Source organism: Paroedura picta, chromosome 2 (assembly GCF_049243985.1).
Source record: "Paroedura picta isolate Pp20150507F chromosome 2, Ppicta_v3.0, whole genome shotgun sequence".
NCBI lineage: Eukaryota > Metazoa > Chordata > Lepidosauria > Squamata > Gekkonidae > Paroedura > Paroedura picta.
Genome location: NC_135370.1, coordinates 121,327,135 through 121,348,965, shown reverse-complemented (window position 1 = coordinate 121,348,965; position 21,831 = coordinate 121,327,135). Strand labels below are relative to the sequence as shown.

Here is a 21,831-nt window from a genome sequence, read left to right as displayed (position 1 = left end):
AAACAAGGCTATCACCCTAAAGGAACTGGTCTCTTCTTACTTGAGGCAATCTCCAAGTACAGATAAAAGTGGCTTTATAATTTAACTGAAGGAATAAAGTGGGGGAGGGAGTTGTAAATAAATGGTCTGAGGAAGACTGGTCATGTTCCAGAATGCTGAGATCATCTGAGTGTCAGTTAAAAGTGTGTGTGTGTGCGGGGGGAGTCGGAGAAGTCAACCTACTGAAGTCATGAGAGCTTAGAAATTCCTGCAAGATGTGTAATTTGTATATAGGGAGGGTTTCAGTTGTATCTCCCTGATTTCTTGCAAGCTTCCAGCTTGTCCAGAATTGACTCCTTGGTCCCTAGGAATGACACAGAGGTCTATATTGAAACTGGTTCAGAGGTAATATCTGTTCCAAGTTCTGCTAATACCCCGAGAGGGATCAACTCAGACACATGTGGTGAAAACAAATGTAAAAAAATGCCAGTAATTCTGACCATGTGGATTATCTAAACCAGGGGTAGTCAAACTGCGGCCCTCCAGATGTCCATGGACTACAATTCCCATGAGCCCCTCTAAACCACTGAATCATAATGAAGGTTCAAAACCTATTCTCAGCTACAACATTCTCAACTGCAGATGTATTTAAAAACATTTAAAAGCCCTAAATTTTCCATTATAAACAAGAACTCTGAATATAAAAAGTTATCACATCAAGGAGATTTCTTCTTTCTAGCTTCTAGCTTTCCATGTGACCTGAATCTTTATACAGAGCACTCAGTCCTGTTAACCCCCCCAAGTGCAGTCTGAATCAAAAATACTTAGGTTTACCACAGTCTTCTGTTTTTGCTCCTTGCTGCTCTGCATTTTATGAGTGATAATCTGGTTCCCAAACCAGTCCTCAGAAATGCACTTCCACTATCTATCACTGGTTCTATCCTTTGCTCCCAGTCTGTTACCAGTGACCTGTCATCTAGAACAGTGGTCCCCAACCCCCGGTCTGGAGACCGGTACCGGGCCGTGGCTCCTCCTCATCTTCCTCCCTGGCTGCTGCCTCGGGGGCTGTCCTGCCACTCTACCACCGGCTCACCTTTGGTGCTCTCCAGCGGTCGCCATGGCTGGGGCTCTCCCTCGGCATTGCACTGCGCAGCTGCTGCTGGCAGCGCCCCCCAGTGGCCAACGGGAAGTTAGGGGCGCCGGCGGGAAAGCAAGTGGAGCAGGGGCTCAGGCGGCGACATTCCTTGGCAAAAGACTACCCCTCCCCCTGGGCCTCAGTAAAATTGTCAAGCGTTGACCGGTCCCCGGTGATAAAAAGATTGGGGACCACTGATGTAGAAGAATAAGGCACCAATCAATACTCATTAATCATCATCATAGGTTATAATTTTAAAATGATATTGTTTGGTTATGACTTTTCTTGGCTTAAAGGTTTTAATCTCATTTTCCAACTATCTGCTCAAAATAACTTACAATAGAATACCATAACTAATATATCAGTAATACCTGCTTACTAGGAAATTACAGGCCCAAACAGAAGAAGAAGAGTTGGTTCTTATATGCTGCTTTTCTCTACCCGAAGGATTCTCAAAGCAGCTTACATTTGCCTTCCCTTTCCTCTCCCCACAACAGACATCCTGTGGCGTAGGTGAGGCTGAGAGAGCTCTGATATTATTGCTTGGTCAGAACAGCTTTATCAGAGCTGTGTCGAGCCCAAGGTCACCCAAGCTGGCTGCATGTGGGGGAGCGCAGAATCAAACCCGGCTTGCCAGATTAGAAGTCCATGTTCCTAACCACTACACCAAGCAGGCTCACAACAAAAACCGTGTAATTAAAAAAAAATTATGAAGAAACCCACTCACATATCCTAAAAATACTGCTAACCATGTGATGTACATTTTACTTATTTTAGACAGCAATCAGATATTTGCAATTATTTCCTCCCACAATATGTTTTTACTAGAAATAGTTAAATCCTTTCCCACAACCATACATGCCCTAGACATGATCTGAAAGTGATTCTCTGATCCCAAATCAAAAGCAAATAAGCTACAATGGGTAACTGAAAGCTTTTAGGGTGGGGGTATTTCACAAACATACTAGCCAGCAATCAGTACAAACAACTGAACTGAGAAGTTTTTTACATGGGTAGGAAGTAAAATTTCTTGCAAAATCAGGAGAAAGAAAAGTTTCAAGAAACTATAGCAATAGCATCGGAACACTGTACCAGAATGTCACTTTTAGGCATCACAGAAAACAAACAGGAGATACATATATGTAAAAACTATGCTTTATTTGGAATTAGATGTATCAGAACTTCAGCCACTGGTGGAAGAATGACCCAACCAAAAATCTGAGTTTAAATATATTTATTGTTAACAAAAATAGTAATAATTTCCATCATATCATATATAAGACATAAAATATTGGATAAGCACAGCATTAAAATCCAAAGGGGCACTTAAAACATGCCAGGTTCAAATAATCACATTTTAGCATTTTAAAAGAACAAAATTCATCCCTCCTTGCTAATTCTTCACATCAAAGAAATGTGGGATATATCTTCATATGCACAAATTATGATTTTTTAAAATATATATCCTACTTTTCTTGTTGGGCTTTAGTCTACATATGTTCCCATACAGGAAACCAGCCCACATCATCCACGTAAATGTTACTAAACATAAGAGCCAAGATGTTCAGGTTCCTGAAACCTAGAAGAACTAGTTCTCTGTGAAAAGCTCAGCAGTAACCAAGAATGGCATTGACTTGTAAAGCTTACACAACAGGAGCAATTCTTCCAGGATTGAAATCCTGGAGACTGCTTCTGCAATTACACTTCCTCCACCACCCCTGACAAAGATAAAACACAGCAACCTCAGTATTCCCAATGACCTGGGGCCCTACACAAGAAACCTGAACATCACGATTCAGTAATATTTGCTGTTCCATTATATAGCACCATCAATACACAAGATACTCAACAAGCTATCATGAAAGGATGTGCATTCCTGCCTCAAACAGCTTACAATCTGCATGTATTTGCAGGGAACAAGACTCACTTATTTCAGTGGTGGAATGCTTTCATATTCTCTGCAGCATTTCCCTCAAGTAAATTAACTGGTGCTATAGCAAGTGCAAAATATACAAATATTTAATCTAATTAAGTCATCTGAAGAATATACAAATATTTAATCTGGTTAATTCAGACTCACAAGTTTTCTTTACAGGATGTCATATGGCTTTTTCTCTCCAGTAACTGGGTAACAATATTATAAGAAAAGAAGGCTCCTCTGAAACAGGCTTCCTTTAAATCAGTCTGATCAGAGCTTTGCTAAATTCATTGTATTAAACTCACTACAGAATAAGCCTTGTCAAATACGGTTTCATGCAGCTGTGGCTTCTCTCTCAATAGATGGCTGCCGTGTACAGTGCTACATTACAGGCAAGGGGGCTAGTGCAAGTGTGAAAAAGTTGCAGTGTCCATGCAATTTAACCATATGTGCTATAAAAGAGTTTAAACACTTAATTCCTAGCTGAGCTTAGCCAGGCTATATAAAGTAAGGGCATTCAAGCAATATGGGATAGGTATATGACTTCCATCTGCCCTTTACAATGTTAAACATGAAACTGGCATAAGAAAACCTATGCAAGGAAGTCTTTGACGGACAAGGAATATGCCAAAAGACAATATGTTTATAGCAAATCTCTAACATAATACAGCAATTCTATTGCAGGTAGGAACGCACAGGTTTATCTACCAGAATCTGAGCATGCTCCATTTTCGCTTGATTCTGCAAAACCACCTGATTGTCCCCTTCCCTGCAAATTATGAAAAACAGCAGTTTGCCAACTAATCATGCTGCACTAATCATATTATAATGTGCTGCAGATCCAGATGGGGAGAGATAATGAATAAGACCAATAGGTTAATTGGTATTCTCATCCAAAATACGTTTGCTTTGAAAACAAGTACTACTGGCTTCAGAATAATTTATCTTCAAGCAAGTGTAGTTCTAAAGTGCAACTTCATGTGCTATAGCACTATTGGATTCTGTACAGATGTGTCACTCAATCCCTTTTTAAAGACCTTGTGTTATCCTTGCCAGAATTTTTTACTTCTAACTTCAGAGTAGGACAAAATAACTGAAACAAATAATCTATGATGGTTGGCAAGTTTTGGAATTCTCTCTCTCACATACACAAACACAGTTTTTTTGGAAAGTTCTTCCTATTTTTTTTTTTTGCATTTTCAAGTTGGCCAACATTTAACCAGTTTAAACATATAAAGTTTCAATAGCCATATCTAAGGGAAGGAAGGTCAGCTGCTTGCATGAATCTTGGTAGCTGTGAACGTTCTCTAACAGAGGTCAACTCAGAATCCTACTCTGGCCTATTCAGTGAAGCATATAACTCTCAACAAAGTGTTCTAACAGTGCAATTAGTTTCCCATCTACATCGTGCCATTTGCAGAAGCCAAGCTGAAGAAGGAAAAAAAGAAGAGAGATATTTTTGTGGATTGTTTTAATATTAAATGCAACTGTGTGAATAAGAAGCTTAAATAATGCTTCCTAAGCACAAGCAATGAATAAAATAGATCTATGTATACTTTGACTCTGCAAAACAGGCAAATCCCTTAAATATCACTTATTTATTGTGTCACAAGTACACTGCATGTTTTGGTGCCAAGATTCAAAGTGCAAAGAGAACTATTGCCAAGCTGCCATGGTTTATATTACTCTTAAGAGAGGAAAACTCTTGACTTCCCATAATCACGCTTAAGAAGCACGTTAACTTAGCATCACCCCCTCCTCCTCTTCCCCCAATACAAAGAAGGCTAAAAATTGTGCTTTCTCTTCCGTGTCCTAGTGCCACGAGTAGGAGGGGTCTGCTTGGGATGACTCTGGTCAATATCTGCCTTGGTTTCAGAAGGGCTCTTTGATACAGCTGTCTGCAAATTAATTACCTGACTCACACTAGAGACCTGGCCTTTATTCAAAGTTTGGAGCTCATCCCTGATTTTGGTCAGGGTCTGGCACATCTGACTAACCTGCCCAGTCAGATCAGCCATCTTCTGGCTAATCACAAGCATGTTATTTGCCATGTCTCTGTGGATTGTCACCAGCTCTTGACAAAACTGCCTGAATAACTCCGTCTGTTGAATATGGGAGTTGAAGACCTGATGGTCAAAACCAGATATAGGAGAGTTTCGAGCATGTGGCCTAGAGGGCTTGCAGGAAGACTGGGAACATGAGTCTGAGTACTTCAAGTTCTGCCTTTGGTCTGACAAAGATGAAGAATGAAGGAAAGGTGGCAGAGACAGCTGGCCAGCTTCTACTGAATCCCTCTGTAGAGATGAAAAGGGATGTTTCTGCGAGGGGCCCGGAACCTCTTCACCCTCATCAGCTTGAAAATGAAAAAGAAATATGGATTATTTTCAACAGGACTTTCCTTCAACAATCTGTTTCAAATAAAATCAACATATTCTTGGAATGTTGGTAAAATCCAATGGCTTTTCTATAAAGATAGATTCCCCTAACAATCACATCATGACTCAAGGCATCTTTATTGGCATAGCAATCACTTCATGTGAAATGGAATGTTCATTTAAGAAAACAGGGGAAAGCTAACAATGCAGAATAAGTATTTTATAACAGGAAAGATAAATCTGCTAGGAGGGTCAAGCTACATCAAATAAAATTACAAATTGAATATTATTTGGTATAAGCATAATAATGTGTACACATTATTTAATGTTAGTTTATTTGATGTAGCTTGACCCTCTTAGCAGATTTAGCAGATTTTGGGTTGAGTTTGCTTTCCCCTGTCATCATCATAACGGGAAGGACACCAGCCATATTGTGAAAAGCTAAGGCAAGGTGGACAAAACTCAATTTTTCAGGAACCATGTGCACACAGTAAGCTTTACTCTCAGATCATTATTGGAGTTACTTGTAAAGTTTCCACTATATATGTATTTTACATAATGTCCACTGCATTATATGATTCTGTGACTGTTTTGAAGTCAGAGACCTCACGTAAATGGAACGCATCTACTTGTATATAAGACACAAACAAGCCAATGCTGAACAAAATATAATAAAATACAAAGCTGCAACAGCAGATATTTTGCTTGTTCTAAACACATACTAGATACATGAGAAACCCAATACACATTGAGTCACCTATAGTAGTGGTCCCCAACCTTTTTATCTCCGGGTACCGGTCAATGCTTGACAATTTTACTGAGGCCCCGGGGGGGGGGTAGTCTTTTGATGAGGGACGTCGCCATCACCGCCTGAGCCCCTGCTCCGCTTGCTTTCCCGCCGGCACCCCTGACTTCCCGCCGCCCACTGAGGGGCGCTGCCAGCAGCAGCTACGCAGTGCCACGCTGAGGGGGAACCCCAGCCATGGCGGCCGCTGGAGAGCACCAAAGATGAGCCAGTGGCAAAGTGGCAGGGCAGCCCCCAAGGCAGAAGCCAGGGAGGAGGACAAGGAGGAGCCGCGGCCCGGTACTGACCAATCTACGGACTGCTACCAGTCCCCGGACTTGGGGTTGGGGACCACTGACCTACAGGACATCACTTTATACCTCGTCTTGTGAGAATTCCTTACTCCATTTATGTAATTACTTTTATGGGATAAGAAATCTGTGTCAAAGGCAAGCATAGCTTAGTAGAGGAAAGTAGTAATTCAGTGGTGGGAAACAAATTCAACGTGCAGAAGATCCTAAATTGAACCTCGGCTTCTCCAAATGATGGACATCATTAGCAATGCTGTCCACTCACAACTCATTTCTATCTGATTTCAGCCAAGGATTTAAGATGGAAATGGCCTTTGTTACCCAAACTGATGACCTTTGCCAGAGGAGTGACTTGTTGAGTACATCTCTATTGGGTCTTCGGGACTTTCTGGCAGCTTTTTGATACTATGAACCAGTGCATACTTTATAAAAAGAAAAGGCACCACTATTAATATATAAGGCTGCACTGATTTCCACCAATGCCCCCCTCGTCGGAGCACCCCCCCCACACACACACACCAATGCTGCACACATAGCCAATTAGTAGTGATTTAAAAGAATGCCATCAGTTATGGTATTCTTCTAGCAAGGATGACAAAGTTGGACATTCGGAGGTTCTGCTCTTACTTGAGTGGCCAGCTGCAGAAGTGAGTGCTGGAGGATTGTTTGCATGAGCCCAAAGCATTTATGCTATGAGATCCAGCGTCAATCTTTTACCAGCACTGTTTAAACATTTATATGAAGCCACTGGGAGTGATCATTCAGGGGCCTGGAGTGACATGGCACCAATACACAGATGACACCAAATACTATCCCTGTTAAGTCAGTTGGGCTTGTGGAGGTCCTGAACAGGTGCCTGGAGAAGGGAATGACATAGATAAGGACCAACAAAAAAATGAAGCTCAGACCAGTCAACAACACTGGGGTTTTGCTAGACAGTGACAAACCTGCATGAGAACCAAGACGTCAGCTTGTCCTGGAAGGGGTTATACTGAGGAACAGTTCAGAGCTAGGGGCTGCTACTAGATCCCTCCCTAGGGTTGAAGGCTCACATCCCTTTTGAGGAGCACTGAACATTTTATCTGCTTTTACTCATTCTTATGCTGCAGCTGTTCCTCAAAAAATGAGATTCGGTCATGGTGATCCATGGTCAATTCCAGGTTAGACTCCTATAATGTGTTCTCTGTGTGTCTGCCTTTGAGAACTGTCAGAATGTGGCAATCAGATTCAGGAATGATTCAGGAATTATATGATCCCTGTGATAAAAGAGTTGCACTGGCTACCAATGTGTTTTTGGTCACCTTCAAAGATGAAAACGGTTCAGGGCTAGTGCATTTGATGGATTGCATCCCTCTGCTTTGTCCAGCTCACCTCTGATCTGCTTCCCAAACCCTCTCTCTGTATCCCTGCTTCCAAGGTGAGGTGGGTAGCAAATAGGGACAGGGATTTTTCAGTGGTAGTACCTCAACTTTGGAATACTATCTGTTTGAGACTTGTCTGGTACCCACTAGACAGTTTTTTAGGCATCTTGTCAAAGCATTTCTTTTTTGGTCCAGGCTTTCCCCCCCTGTCCCCCCCTCCAGTTTTTGAACATATGAATCTACCATTTATTCAGGTCAATGTCAACATTACCTATTCTGACTGGCAAAAGCTTTCAAAGGTCTTGGATCAAGGTTATTCATATTACCTACTCCATGACCTTCTTATTTGGAGATGCCAACAATTGACATTGAGACATTTTATGGTCTGCTTATAGCCAGGGACTGTTTACTTTATGCTGTTTTTAGATCTCTAGGTTGTTTCAAATACTGATGATTTATGTTTTATGATTTTTAAGTACAGTTTACTTGTGAGCTGTCTCTAGGAGGCCCTGTGGAGAGGCAGTATACAAATGCCCTAAATCAGGGATTCCCAACCTCCCCTCCCAAGTTCTTTTGTGGTTTCTGCACCTCTGAGGGAGTGGAGCCTGCATGCCTACTCCCATTTTAAACTGCCTCCTGTCCTCCTCAAACCTGCCTGTTAAAGCAGGGGGTAATGTCACTGATGTGTGACATGTTACTTTCAGGGTGTGTGGCAGGGAGGCATGGCCAGCTGACACCACTTCTGGGGCTCCTCAATGCCTGAAAAATTATTTCAGGGGTTCCTCCATGGGCAAAGGATTGAAAGAAGCTGCCCTAAATAAATAACTTGGAAACATCTTCCATTTGGCACAAACTGTACTAAGCCATGGTATACTGCTATGACTCAACATAAGGAAGCTTCATATGTCAGCAAAGGTTGCTGTAGATGAGAAAAAGAGCTCAAAAACATAGCCACACTCACAAATCTGCAGCCTCTCCATCCAAGGCAAATGTTTTCACCACTGCAAGGTAGCAGCACAGTTTACTTCTGAAGTAACCTATTCATTTCTACCATGCATCATCTAAAAGGAACAAATTCAACACCGATACAAAGCCCCCCCCCCCCAAAAAAAGGAGCTCGGATATACTTCATTGAACGGTTGTAGTGATGAACATCTAGAATGGCTTAGTGAACAACAGGCTACAGCCCCTCCCTTGCATAGTCATTTTTGATGCCATTCCATCCACAGGCAAGTGAAGCTAGACCAAAACATTACTTGAAGGACAATGATGTGCTTCTGGAGTCTTCCTTTGGTTTAACCCACCATACTGACAGCTGCAAACTATTGCTTATGCCATGTGCTTTTGTTCATAAAAGCAATTAAAAGAAAATTGTTACATTTGTGATGCTTACCCTGAATTTTGTGAATAACAAATAGAATGCTTTAAGTGGTCAATCCTCAAACACCAGTTTTAATTTTTTTTAAATGTGTATCTCATGTTATCAGCAGAAAGCTCCCTTACTGTATCACCATAAACACCACAAAAACAAAAACAGAAAACCTACTGAATACAACAATACCGTTAAATGTTCATATAGAAGAGGTTACAGCAAAGGATAGTTCATACTACAGATAAATGGATTCCTGCAGCTCCATCCTAGTTAGTCATAGAAACACTTTTATTATGTTCTTCAATCCTTGGTACATGCCTATGCCTCCTGCCCACACCTGCAGTCTATGTGGAAACTGGGGCAAAAAATAGGTAATGCCCTCCAACACACATATCCCTCTCAAATGACTTAGTGGAAATCCTATGTATTGGGATTCAACCTGATGAGAAGTCTGAGGGAGGAGGAGAAGATCCCAATAGAGTTTCTGACATGGGCATAAGGAACACCACATGTATTAAATGAATGCACAGACATGTTATTACCCTATCTCTGCAACCTTTTGGTTTCAATAGAGGGGATGAAGTATCATAAAAACTGAGGTTGCCATCCATTCACATTGTGCTGTCTATGGCCAGTTCATGCAATTTATCTTACATGCAATGCAAGCCCATTCCCTCCTCAACGTGAACCAGTTCCTAATCTATATCCTGGATCAATTAATGATCAAGAGGTGTCCCACCTCCAGACACCTTGGATATATGTGTATGTAAAAAATGCTAAGCATCTCCACAGGCTGGGGAGTGGTTGCACAACACCCACCTTTGACTAAATTAGTAAAAAAGGATCCTAGCTTATACCATCTTTTAATGTACAGTTGAACACAATCTATTAATTAGTTAAAACTGAGGAAGGAAATAGTAGAAAGATCAAAGTATAGGAAACATTAAAGCCAAGAGCACAGTTTCACTAGCAGGGCAGTCTGACCTTTTACATGATACACTTCTTTTGTAGAACTAATACATGTAGTAGGGGGCAGGGGAGGAAAGGTAATACTTACAGCTGGTTGATGGGCTGTCAACCACGTCCAGATCCGCTCTCCGGAAGCCGTGCATCTGGTGTGACGAATGCAGCGTCGACTCGATGGCTCTCTCGTGGGCGGTCAGGACAATGGCCGAGGGCCTCCCCATGCTGCCAGGACTGGAGAGGGACCTCTGCATGAAAGCCAGTTTGTCTTTGGTCCTTCTCTTCATGTCATCCCATCTGTGCTTAATATCTTTAACAGATCTGGGGACCTGGCTCACCGATGTGATTTTTCTGGCTATACTTTCCCAGATCTTGTCTCTGTCGGCATGGGATAGACGTATTGTCTCCCTTCCAAACAGTCTGGTTTCGTTCCGAGTCACTTCAGTGACCAGAATGTCCAGCTCCTCCTTGGAGAACTTGGGCTTCCTCTTTCGTTCTGTCATGTTCCTTGAGTCCAACATTCCACAAGGCACAAACGGGTAAAATGAAATAAATGTGAAGCACCCCAACACTACAGGAAAGAAGCTTGGCCAGTTGTACATTTATGCTCACCATTTCCTCAACTCCTATCAAACTTCCAGCTTTTCTAGAAAGTGGCAAATACTTTACTTCTAAAATAACAGTAATTGGAGAAAAACTAAAACATATCCTGCACCATGTACCGTTTTTAGCAAACATTATATTTTCACCTAAAACAACTATTTGGCAGCATTGTTTCATACTGAGAGATGCGCAAAGACACTCCCCAAAATACACACACAAAAAAGACTCCCATTCAGTACAAGTGCTTACTTCCTAGTAAATGTTTAGAATTGCATCTGCGGTGATTCTCTTATAAAAAAATTGCAAAAAATTATCTTTAAATTCAAAATAAATTCTGTGAATCTACAACAACATGGACTTTAAAAAAAAACCTGGGGCACTAAAGACAATTACTACCAGGATGCAACATAAATGATTTAATTGGTTAAAACCAACTATAGGAAATAGTCCACACAGGAAGCAGTCTTAATCAGGTCTACTCAGCAGTAAGTTCCACATTAGTTTAAGGGGTTTTCTTCTGGGAAATATTTCAGATTGCTGTCTGGAAACTTTACAGTGAGTTATGTTTCCCTATTATTATTATTATTATTATTATTATTATTATTATTATTATTATTAATTATTAATTATTAATTATTAATTATTAAGGATAACCCTAAGTAAAATCCTTTTATGAGTTTTAGTCAAACTGATTTGCTACCAGAGTTAAAAGGAACTTGACAAAAACATGAGATGTCACAAGTTTTATTTCAAAACCAACTTAGCACATGAGGGCATCCTCAGAAACCATCAAGCACATCCATGCTGTTTCACAAGACTTCATAAAATTTTCATATTAGAGATTTCATTTCTGAAAGTTCAATTCCATTTTAGCTATTTCAGAACCACTTCATGTTGTGCAGATATCTCTAGGACTTGTGCTGTGCCCTGTGTGGAACAGTCAAGGCCCTTTTTCTTCCAGAAGCCAACTTAGACTTCCCACACTTAGTAATTTTTCTATCCTAAAACAAATCTCACATTATGAGGGATACTGTATTGTTTCGACTAAATTGAAAACACATGAACTGGATCTCAAATGCAATGCTTCCATCCATGAATAACAATCTCCTAAAAATGGACAAGGAAGTTTGCACAGGATACGTGTATCACAAGGTAAATATCACACAGTCATATGATCAGTAATCTACATCAGCTTGGGTAAATTTCCATAAACCTATGTAAATCTAAACGCTAAACATCTGGTATTCCAGCCACACATTTCACAGTTTGCCTGTCCCCTTCTGTTACCATCTTTCTCTAGGGGATGATGGGGGAGGGGTTCATTTGGCATTCCTTCAGTGATCCCTTCCTGCCTAATGTTTTGAGTATTTTTACTTTTGTGTGCATTTTTGCTATATTTTAAATATGCAATTTTATTATGTATGCTTTAATTTGTTAGCTGTCTTGATAATCCTGATGAGGGCAAAAAGGCAAGGTATAAATTTTGTAAAATCTATACTTGCTATAGCATTAGTGTTAAAGAATACCCTTCACTCCCAAGCAATCCTTGTAAAGAGAAGATAAACGTTTACCATGGTACAATCTTTCTAAAGATAACCATGCTTGACAATTGTGTCTCAACACAGACTAAAGATCTTATTCATCTTAGTTGTTGTCTACATCTTTTCCTTTACAGAACAAAGAAGGAAAAAGCAATCAGTGTGCTGAGATTATGGAGTACCTTCCCTTCTCCTCTTTGTGGGACTGATTAATTTTCACACCTCCCACCTCCCATTCCACAGTTGAAGGAGTAGATACTTCTCTATGAGAAAGAAAGCAATACAGGAACACCCCTCCCCTCAAAAAATGACATGAACTCTGAAGGGGGAACATTTGAGGAACAGGAAAAAAATGAGGCAGCAGACTCTGGTCATATTGCACATTACAAGTAATTCTTAATATTAAAAGCAGCCATAGGAGCTGAACTGAAGTGCAAAGGGGAGAATAGGTTAAATCTTGCTCTGGAGATTTCTCCCAAAAATCTCCCTCCCTATTAGCCAGAGTAGGGGGAAAAAAGATAAGACACCTGTATAGTACCTGCCCAAGCCACACAGTTAATAACAGCTGAGGGGGGCAAGACCTATAAGGAAACCAATATGTGTGGGTGTGCGCACACATGTGCAGGCATGGGGTTTATCTTCTCCCTCCCCACAGCATCTGTTTTTTAAAATGTTTGGTGATCCAATTGCAGATTCCCCTTATTACATACAGCATGGCCCTGAGAAGGTTGATAAAATGCCTTTAGGTTATACTGAAACATAACCATCATTCTTTAAATACTACAGCATTTCAAGATGTTTCTGGATGGTCTAAATATACGTTAGAATTTCCAGGCTATTTTTGGAAGAGACAGGCAGAATAAAGCCAGATTCAAGAGAACAGGAATAAATATCATACAGTATTGCAATCAATGCTCTCCACTGAGATTATTAAACACTTTTCTCAAGTTTCCAAAAACTTATGAATCCTTTCCTGTCCATGAGTGCTCTTCTTTTGGGGCTATCTAAAAACTGAATAAGCAGAATTCCATCAAAATGACCTTCGTAAGAAAGTTCACAAAAGACATTCTATTTCTTGTTTCATCCCTCTTTAATTCAAGAGCAAGGAATCTGACTGTGAGAGATAGACCAGAGTCAGGGGAATAGTTTGAACACAAAAAAAGAAAATACTTTGGCTCACAACAGAGAACGTAGTGCCATAAATCACTGGCTTAGATTTTTATGTGCACCCCTGAGGATTAAACAAATGTATAAATAATAGCAATAAAGGTAATGAATGAAGGAATATAAATAATAGGATTTTCAACAATAGCACACAGATTGTCCATATCTGGAAGCACTAATCTGAATACTTCATGCTAGAGGAAACAAACAAAGAAATGGAGTATGACCACTATTCCAAACTCTGCTCATAAGCATTCAGAGTCACCAGGACAGCCACAGAGAAAAACAGGACTAGGAGGACCATGGTCTGATGCAGACTGATAAAAACACAATTTATCACCCACATGCATCAATATGGCTTGCCCTAAACTAATTATTATTATTTACTTGATTACTGGATTTTTATACTGCCATTCTCCCATGGTAGGCTCGAGGCCGTTTACAACATGGTTAAAATACATAAAACTATTATATATATTTAAAAAATGAAAGTTAAAATTTAAAAATTAAACATCAGTTTAACTATCTATCAACTACCTAACTATCCAACTACCCCAACCCCCTACCCAGCCATCATTTTTCCTTGTATGTCCATTGATTCTGCAGGTTACATCTGTTAGTGGCAGGAGGAAGAGCCTAGCAGAATTGTTTCATAAACATTTTAACACCCTCCCTCCATTAACAATTATGGAATTCCTTTTGCTACTGTGCTATAAAACAATGAAGTCACAAACTACAAAACATAAAAATATTCCTTATGGATTCAAATAAGTTATTGAACAGTATCGATATCAAACGATTATGAACAGCCCTTACGTGCTTATATGGAAGGATGTCACTCCAAGTTCAGTGAGTTTCATTCATGTTGTAAGTGTACACATGATTGAGCCCTAGTCATAAGTAGTCATTAACGTTTACATTCTTGAATGAAGAGAAAATAGCCATCTTGGTTTTAGGAAGTTTGCTCCCATCACACTGTTTGAACTTTCATAATTTCACAATGTCTTATAAGGCAACTTAGTATTTAAAATAATATTTGCTTGGACTGTGTGGGCTGCAAGGGATGCATCAATGACTCAGCAGAATATACCATATGGGGATCAGACTGTCTCTGCACAGCAGCAGCACTGCTGGGTTTATAAAGATACTTCAGAGTTCTATTGTTAAATAGCCAGTAGGGCAGATATATCTCAGGATAGCCTGCCATTTAAAACTCCACTTTGGGCAATGAGACAGCATCCACATGACAATTTTAGCCATTTTGTTTGGTTCTCCACAAGAGACTTAAGCCAAGATGAATTTGGGAATTTGTGGAGTAAGCAACCTACACATTTGAGTCCAGTAGTACTTTGGAACCAACAACATTTGGAGCTTTTGAGAGTCAAAGCTCCCTTGAAAGTTCATGCCTTGAAAATCATCTTGGTCTTTTAGGTGCTACTGCACTTGTATCTAGCTCTTCTATTGAAGACTAACATGGCTACTCTCTGAAACAACCTACAATAAGAGAACTTTTAAAAATATGGATGATAGCGAAGCTAATTAAATTTCTTCAGCTGTATAACTGAAACTAGCAATCAAGACAGGAATTCAAATCAGAAAACCAAAATTCCCACAGAAGAATGCTACAAAGGAAGTTTCTCTTTCAGATATACTCAGAAACCTCCAGTTTTTCCATCATTTGACAAAAACAGAATATTTAAAAAATAAATCTGGACACTTTATAAAGTAAAGAGAGAGATAACCACTTTAGAAAGGGCCACCTGACTAAATTTTCTGAACCCTTCTCCCACACCTACTGTGAAACTCAAGAAATTCCGAAATAAAGGAGAAAATGGAAAAAATGTTTAATGACATAGTTTAAATTCCATCTACAATATTTTAAAGTAGTCACTTCATGAAGTATTATTACAAGAGGGAAACTATAGGTTATGTTCCTTGTCTAAGCATAAATATTTTGAAGAAAAAAGAATAAAGAACTAGACTCACCTCATCCAATTTGATGTAGTTTCATCTGTCCCATCTATGGATTTATAGCGGTTGTTCTTATCAACAATCTAAAATAAAAATGGGAGGAAAACATTCTAGCAGGAGGACACACTGAGCCAGAATGAAGAAATTGAATAATTTACTTTTATTTACTAAGAAGAAATTTGTATCCTCTGTATCCACCTGTAGAGGTTGGCAATAGAACCTCTACAGGTGGCTTCCAACTTATAATTAAAACTACCAGTTTCATTTTCAAAGTAATAACCACCATAAAAGCAAAACTTGTAAACTTTGAGCCATGGAGAATGAGATGGTTGGGATAAGAGCTTTCAAGAGTGATCAGCTTTGATTCTCGAAAGCTTATACCCTGAAAATCTTGTTCTCTAAGGTTCTACTGGATTCAAATCTGGATCAGGTAGGTGAAAGTAAGTTTTGACAAGCAAATGTAGTTAAAGGAGCCTAAAAATCAGTACCACCTAAATCCAAGAGGTGAACTATAAGGTCACTTTGTGGAAGGGAAAAGTGGTTAAACAAAAAAATCTGGGAAAGTAGGTATGTATCTGGCACCAAAAGCTAAGAAGACGCAGCACCTAGTGGCTAACTGTAGGGAAGGCATGCCAAGATTAAGCCACACAAGACAGGATCCTGTCCCTACTGACCAGTGGCTACAAAGAAGGGGACATGCACAGCAGAATTGCCAAAGGAGGGCTTAACTAACAGACAGATTCAGATAGCATTAAGCAATCTTTTAATTCCTCTGGGTCTCAGGCAATTTGTGGCTTTACAGGTAATAACTAGAATATCAAGCAGTGGTTGGAAGCAATGTGACAGCCAATGTAGGTTCTATAAGGATGGCAAGATATATTCCTTAAGACTTTTCACTCAGCAATAGTTTAATGGACAGCAGTTTGGAATACCAGAGGAGGGTCTACAAAAGTATTTCTTCTAAGCAAATTATTTGACTTGCTCCAGCTTTATTTTTAACAAGTAGCAGTTTAAACAATCCCTTACTGTAAACTGAAGGAGCTCCACTAGCTACAGGTACTCATTTTTCAAGTGAAAGATTCAGAGCATTAGCCCTTAACTGAGGTTCACAGTTAGCATTCTTACCAGCCAAGAGAAGAATCCTGCTGACTTGTCCTGACTGGAGAGTTTTCCTTCATACGGGCCAAAGATACGACCTTTGGGAATAACCTCATTCACACAGCGTACATCTTGCTCCCCACTGGGTTCTTTCACCACCTCCATGCCAGGAGGGACAGTCATTGCAGCACGGTCAGGGATGCCAATGGGTACTGGTGCATCTGACACGAACACAGGGGGGCCATGGTTTGGACATTCATCTACAAAGTATTCCTGGCAGGATTCACAGACTGAATAAAAGACGAAGCAACAAAACAAAACTAAGAATTGCTCTGAAAATTCTAGTAATAAAATGGAAAATCAAGTTTATTTGACATTTATAGACCGCCCCATTAGTTTACATCAATATCGTAACCACTGGCCCTTAAATAATTTTAAAAGGGCCATGTAGGTGGCCCTGTCCAGGCCCAGACAGTCACCCTATCCGGGTGGTGTCCAGGTCAGTGGGCCCAGATTGGGCTGGCCTTTGGAGTTCCCACCTCCAGGTGGGATTGGGACAGCCGCACCACCCAGACACCATGTGGACCACGGGCCCTCCGGTGAGGAGGGCATGTGCCTGAGGAAGCCGCACACTCCCTGGGGGGGAGGGGGCTGGGGATGGCTTCCCTGTGGCCCGCCAAGCACACCCGGCATCTCTTTGAGACACCTGTGTGCTTTGCGGCCCACGGGGAATCGCTTGGGACATGCTTGGCATGCCACGAGGAAGCAGCCGCGGCAGGGGAGGGGAAGGCCCTTTCAAAGCCCATTCTTATGAACGGGCTTTGAAGCTAGTAGTACAATAAAATGTAGTTCAAATCTTCACAGTAATTATCAAACAGTATAATTAAAACCTTTTAGGCCAGATGTAATTAGTTAAGCCAGCTGGTTGGCAGAATTAAAATATAGAATTAGTGTTCCTTCTAGCCAGAAAAGAAGGAAGAAAAGTGCAGCAAGCAAAGAACAGAAACAGGGGAAGTCCATAGATGTTCCATTCATATGATTGTCCATACCAGCCTCAACCATAAGCCTGGCAGAAGAGCTCCATCTTGCATACTCTGCAGAACTGTAACAGCTCCATTTATTTATTCTTTTGATTTGTAGCCCACCATTCCCCCAAGAGGCTCATGGTGGGTAATAACGTATATAACACCCACAATAAAATCCCCCTAAAATAAAGCAATTAAACCCACTCATAGCAGCGATAAAGAAAACCTCCCCCTGCTCCACAGGATATACCTCAGGGGACATAACAGGGTAGCCGCTGACCTGGCTAATTCAGGGACAGGCCCAGATTTACTTTCTCTAGCCTCAACCAAAGACATGGCAGAAAAGCTCCTTTTTACAGGCCCAGTGTAATTGGAAAGTTCCATCAGGGCCCTCAGCTTTCCCAGGAGCTCATTCCACTAGGTTGGGCCCAGAACCGAAAAGGCAACCTCCCTTGGGCCAAGGACCTCCAACAGATTTGCACCTGCAGAGTGAAGTGCCCTGTGGGGGGGCATATGGAGACAGGTGGTCCCTTAGATATGCAGGGTCCAATCTCCATATGGCCTTAAAGGCTAGTAACAAAACCTTGAAGTGAACCTACAACTTGAGTGAGAGCCAATGTAGCTGCCAAAATATTGGTCCTATGTGGGCCCCTCATGGTGTCCTGGTGAGGACCTGGAACAGCAGCATTTTGAACCAGCTCTAATTTCCAGATTAGGGTCAAGGGAAGGCCCGCATACAGTGAGTTACAGTAATCCAATCTAGAGGTGACTTTTGCATGGATCACTGTGGCTAGGTCTTCTGGGGCCAGATAGGGTGATAGTAGCTTAGCTTGGTGAAGGCGGGAAAAAAGTAAGTTTTGCTGTGATTTCATAGAATTATAGTTGGAAGGGATCTTCAGGGTAATCTAGCCCAGTGGTCCCCAACCTGCGGCCCGCGGCCCGGAAGGCCATGGCGCCGGGCCGCGGCTCCCTCTCCCCGCCCCCCCGCAGTAAAAAACTTCTCAGGCCGCAAGCTTGTGGCCCGGGAAGCTTCTTACTGCGGGAGGTCGGGGAGAGGGAATCAGGGCTGGGCCGCGCATTGCGCATGCGCGGCCCGTGCGGGGCACGGCCCGCAAGCGCAGCCCGATGCCCTGCCGGTCCCCAGTCTCAGAAAGGTTGAGGATCACTGATCTAGCCCAACCCCTTGCAGAATTCAGGAAACTCACAACTACCTGCCCAACCACATTATCATTACTGAAATTCATTTTATTCATTTTAGCCCAGTTTTCCAGACTGTCAAGATCATCCTGTATTCTGATTCTGTCTTTTGGTGTATTTGCTACCCCTCCAGGTTTAGTATCATCTGCAAATTTAATAAGCACCTTAGGGTTGTGTGCTTCTGCGTCCAAAGCGGCCGTTCCAGTAATAGGATCCAAATCACATTTTACCAACTTGTCAACAAGAATATCATATGGAACCTTATCACAAGCTTTACAGGGAAGCATAAACAATTACACCCAAATTCCTGGCCGTATGCACAGTCAACTGCACTCTGCCCAGACAGGGCAGGTGTTCTTCATAGCCTCAGGACTGTCTTCGAGGGGTTCAGCTTCAAGCAACTACCCTTACTGCCCCAAAACAGCCACTCCACTACTGCCCCAAAACATCTAGCCAATGAGTCTGAAGTGGCATCTGATCAACCATCCATCAGGAGATAGAGCTGTGTGTCATCTGCATACTGGTGACACCCAAGCTCATAGCTCCAGATCAGTCTGGCAAAGGACACATAAGTAAAGATGTTGAATACTGTCAGGGAGACAATGGCCCTCTGCAAAATCCTGCACTTGGGTTGGCAGAGGTGTGATTGATTCTCCCTTATTGCATCCCTTTGTCCTGAACCCCACATAAAGGAGTTAACTCAGTGATAGGCTATCCCTTGTATCGCCCGATAAATCAGCAAGCCTCTGGAGCATGTTCAGAAGAACATTACATAGATGGGGAGGGGTCTGAAGACCAAGTTGTATGAGGAAAGGCTGAGGGAGCCTGGTCTGCTTAACCTGGAGAGAAAGCGACTAAGAGGTGATACGATAACCATCTTCAAATACTGAGAGGTTGTCACATAGAAGATGGAGAATAGTTATATTCTGTTGCCCCAGAGGGTCGTACCAGAACCAATGGGTTAAAATTAATTCAAAATAATTTTCAGCTAAGCATCCAGAAGTTCCTTACAGTTAGAGCGGTTCCTCAGTGGAACAGGCTTCCTTGGGAGGGGGAGCGTTCTCTTTATTTGGAAGTTTTTAAGCAGAGGCTAGTATTTGCCGGCATGTAAGATGACTGGGCGTATAACATTTCCACTCAAAATATAGAGTTTGTTACATTACATTACAGTACTATGGGCCACTATGGGTAGCTATGTCTATCCCAACTGAAGTGCACCTGGCGTATAGGATGACCCCCCCCCCACTTGGAGGCATGTTTTTCAGGGGGGGGGAGTAGTCTTATACGCCAGCAAATATTGTAGTTATCTCACAGAAATGTTGATTTTATGAATTTAGGCATATTTTGAGTTGGTGGGCAGGAAGGGATGTGCCAGTATTTGTCTCTTGTGGCCTTTTCAGGAATTTGTCTCTTGCATATCCAGGAAATGGCTAATTGCTGCTGTGGGTAGGTGAATTTCCCACAGGCCAGGCTGGTTTCTGGAGATTTTTGGTAGAGGAATCACTTGGGTATAAAAGTAGGGTCACCATGGGTGGGCAGTTAGTTGTGAGTTCCTGCACTGTGCAAGGGGTTGGACTAGATGACCCTGGGGTACATTCCAACTCTATGATTCAGTTAGAGTGAGGATATTTCCTGGAAAAATATGAACATATTTCTGTTGATGTCAACTAGTCTGTGTAAAAAGGAATACAAAAAGGATACCTCCATTATCTGCTTTAAATTAAAAGACAAATTCACCAACCAAACCAGGGAGCAAAACAGATAGAACACTTTTCTCTAATATCTAAATCCGTGCCAAGACAAAAGTAGTGTCTTTTATTAATGGTTCTACTAAGTGTATCCTGGAGTCTGACCTCTGAATTCACAATTGCAGCCCATGCTGTGTATCAATTCTTTGCTCAAGATGTAGTTGCATATGTCAAGAATTGTCTGCCACTCCCTGCTAAAACTTCAAAAGAGGGAAACCCATTTGCATCACTTACTGCTGACCAGGTGGCAGTGATGTTCCAATTAGGAGCTTTCTCCCTTCTAAGGACTGAAAGAGAACAGTTTCAAAGAGATAAATATTACATTCAATAATAAGGCACTTACACCAGAAATCCACTTGCTGAAAACTCTTGGACATCATCAAATCCTGCTTTCCTTTCATTTTCTTAGGCTCCATGTCCACAGATTGGGAATCAACCTTTCCTGAGCTGGAGAGAATGTAGAGAAAGACAGAAAATTACTTCAAAGAACAAGCTTATTTTTCAAAAAATATTGGACAAATTATTTGACTATCCTTATATTTAGTAGTATATCTTGGCTTACTACTGAAAGAAATCAGTCCTCAGCACGACTTTTATTGTACAGGTAACTCAATCTATGATCACTACACCAACCACAACTTTGGTAAGAGGATTTTAACAACTGTAACTCATGCTTCTGGATTAAGTCTGTATGTGCCTTTTTTGCAGATGCTTGCAACCCACTATGAATAGCCAGAAGGAATTTTGCTACACTACTAACCGTGGGCATACAGTTAACTGACCACTTGAATTATCATTTTCTCAACCTGGATCACTCATTACAGATATAATCAAACACATCTGGTCTCATCAGCCTTAACTGGTACTATGCAAAAATCAAAAGCATAGCCTAGAATATGTCCAAGAATACTCTGCGACATGATGGAAGCTCCTTGACAGACAACTCAGCGTGAAACAGCGTAGGAGGTTTAAATCTACTAGCTTAGTGTGTCCTCTTACCAAAGCTGTCCATATTCTTCTTCCTGACATGGTGAGCAGGGCTCTGTCTTGATAGTAACCATCTCCCCCATGGAAGTTTGGTTCTGGATCAAGCAGTCATTCAGTTTTTCACTCATGGTCTATAAGGGAAACCAAAGCAGCTGAGGAAAAAAAAAGATTTTGGGAACATTGGCCTGGATCCTATGGAGGATTTCTGCAAATGGTGGTGGGGAATTGTTGTTGATTTCCTCCTTCTGTGGTAGTCTTCCAATAACCCCCTCATTTTATTTCTTGGGGTCCCCATTCTTAAG

The 21,831-nt window shown here is 41.3% G+C and overlaps 1 protein-coding gene across 13 annotated transcripts in view; it reads right to left on the bottom strand.

Moving 5' to 3' along the window:
• The window catches only part of PRDM11 (PR/SET domain 11), a 65,146-nt gene that overhangs the window by 19,903 nt on the left and 23,412 nt on the right, over positions 1–21,831 (bottom strand). For 6 of the 13 annotated variants that reach the window (XM_077322275.1, XM_077322281.1, XM_077322276.1 and 3 more), the window contains 4 exons: positions 21,542–21,660; positions 20,886–20,989; positions 16,600–16,862; positions 15,490–15,557 (listed from right to left, as the gene is read on the bottom strand). In XM_077322275.1, the coding sequence (XP_077178390.1) occupies positions 15,490–15,557; positions 16,600–16,862; positions 20,886–20,989; positions 21,542–21,660 (554 nt within the window). Of the gene's footprint in view, positions 1–15,489; positions 15,558–16,599; positions 16,863–20,885; positions 20,990–21,541; positions 21,682–21,831 lie in introns of all 13 variants that reach the window. The other 7 variants (XM_077322280.1, XM_077322279.1, XM_077322285.1 and 4 more) reach the window with 2 other exon arrangements.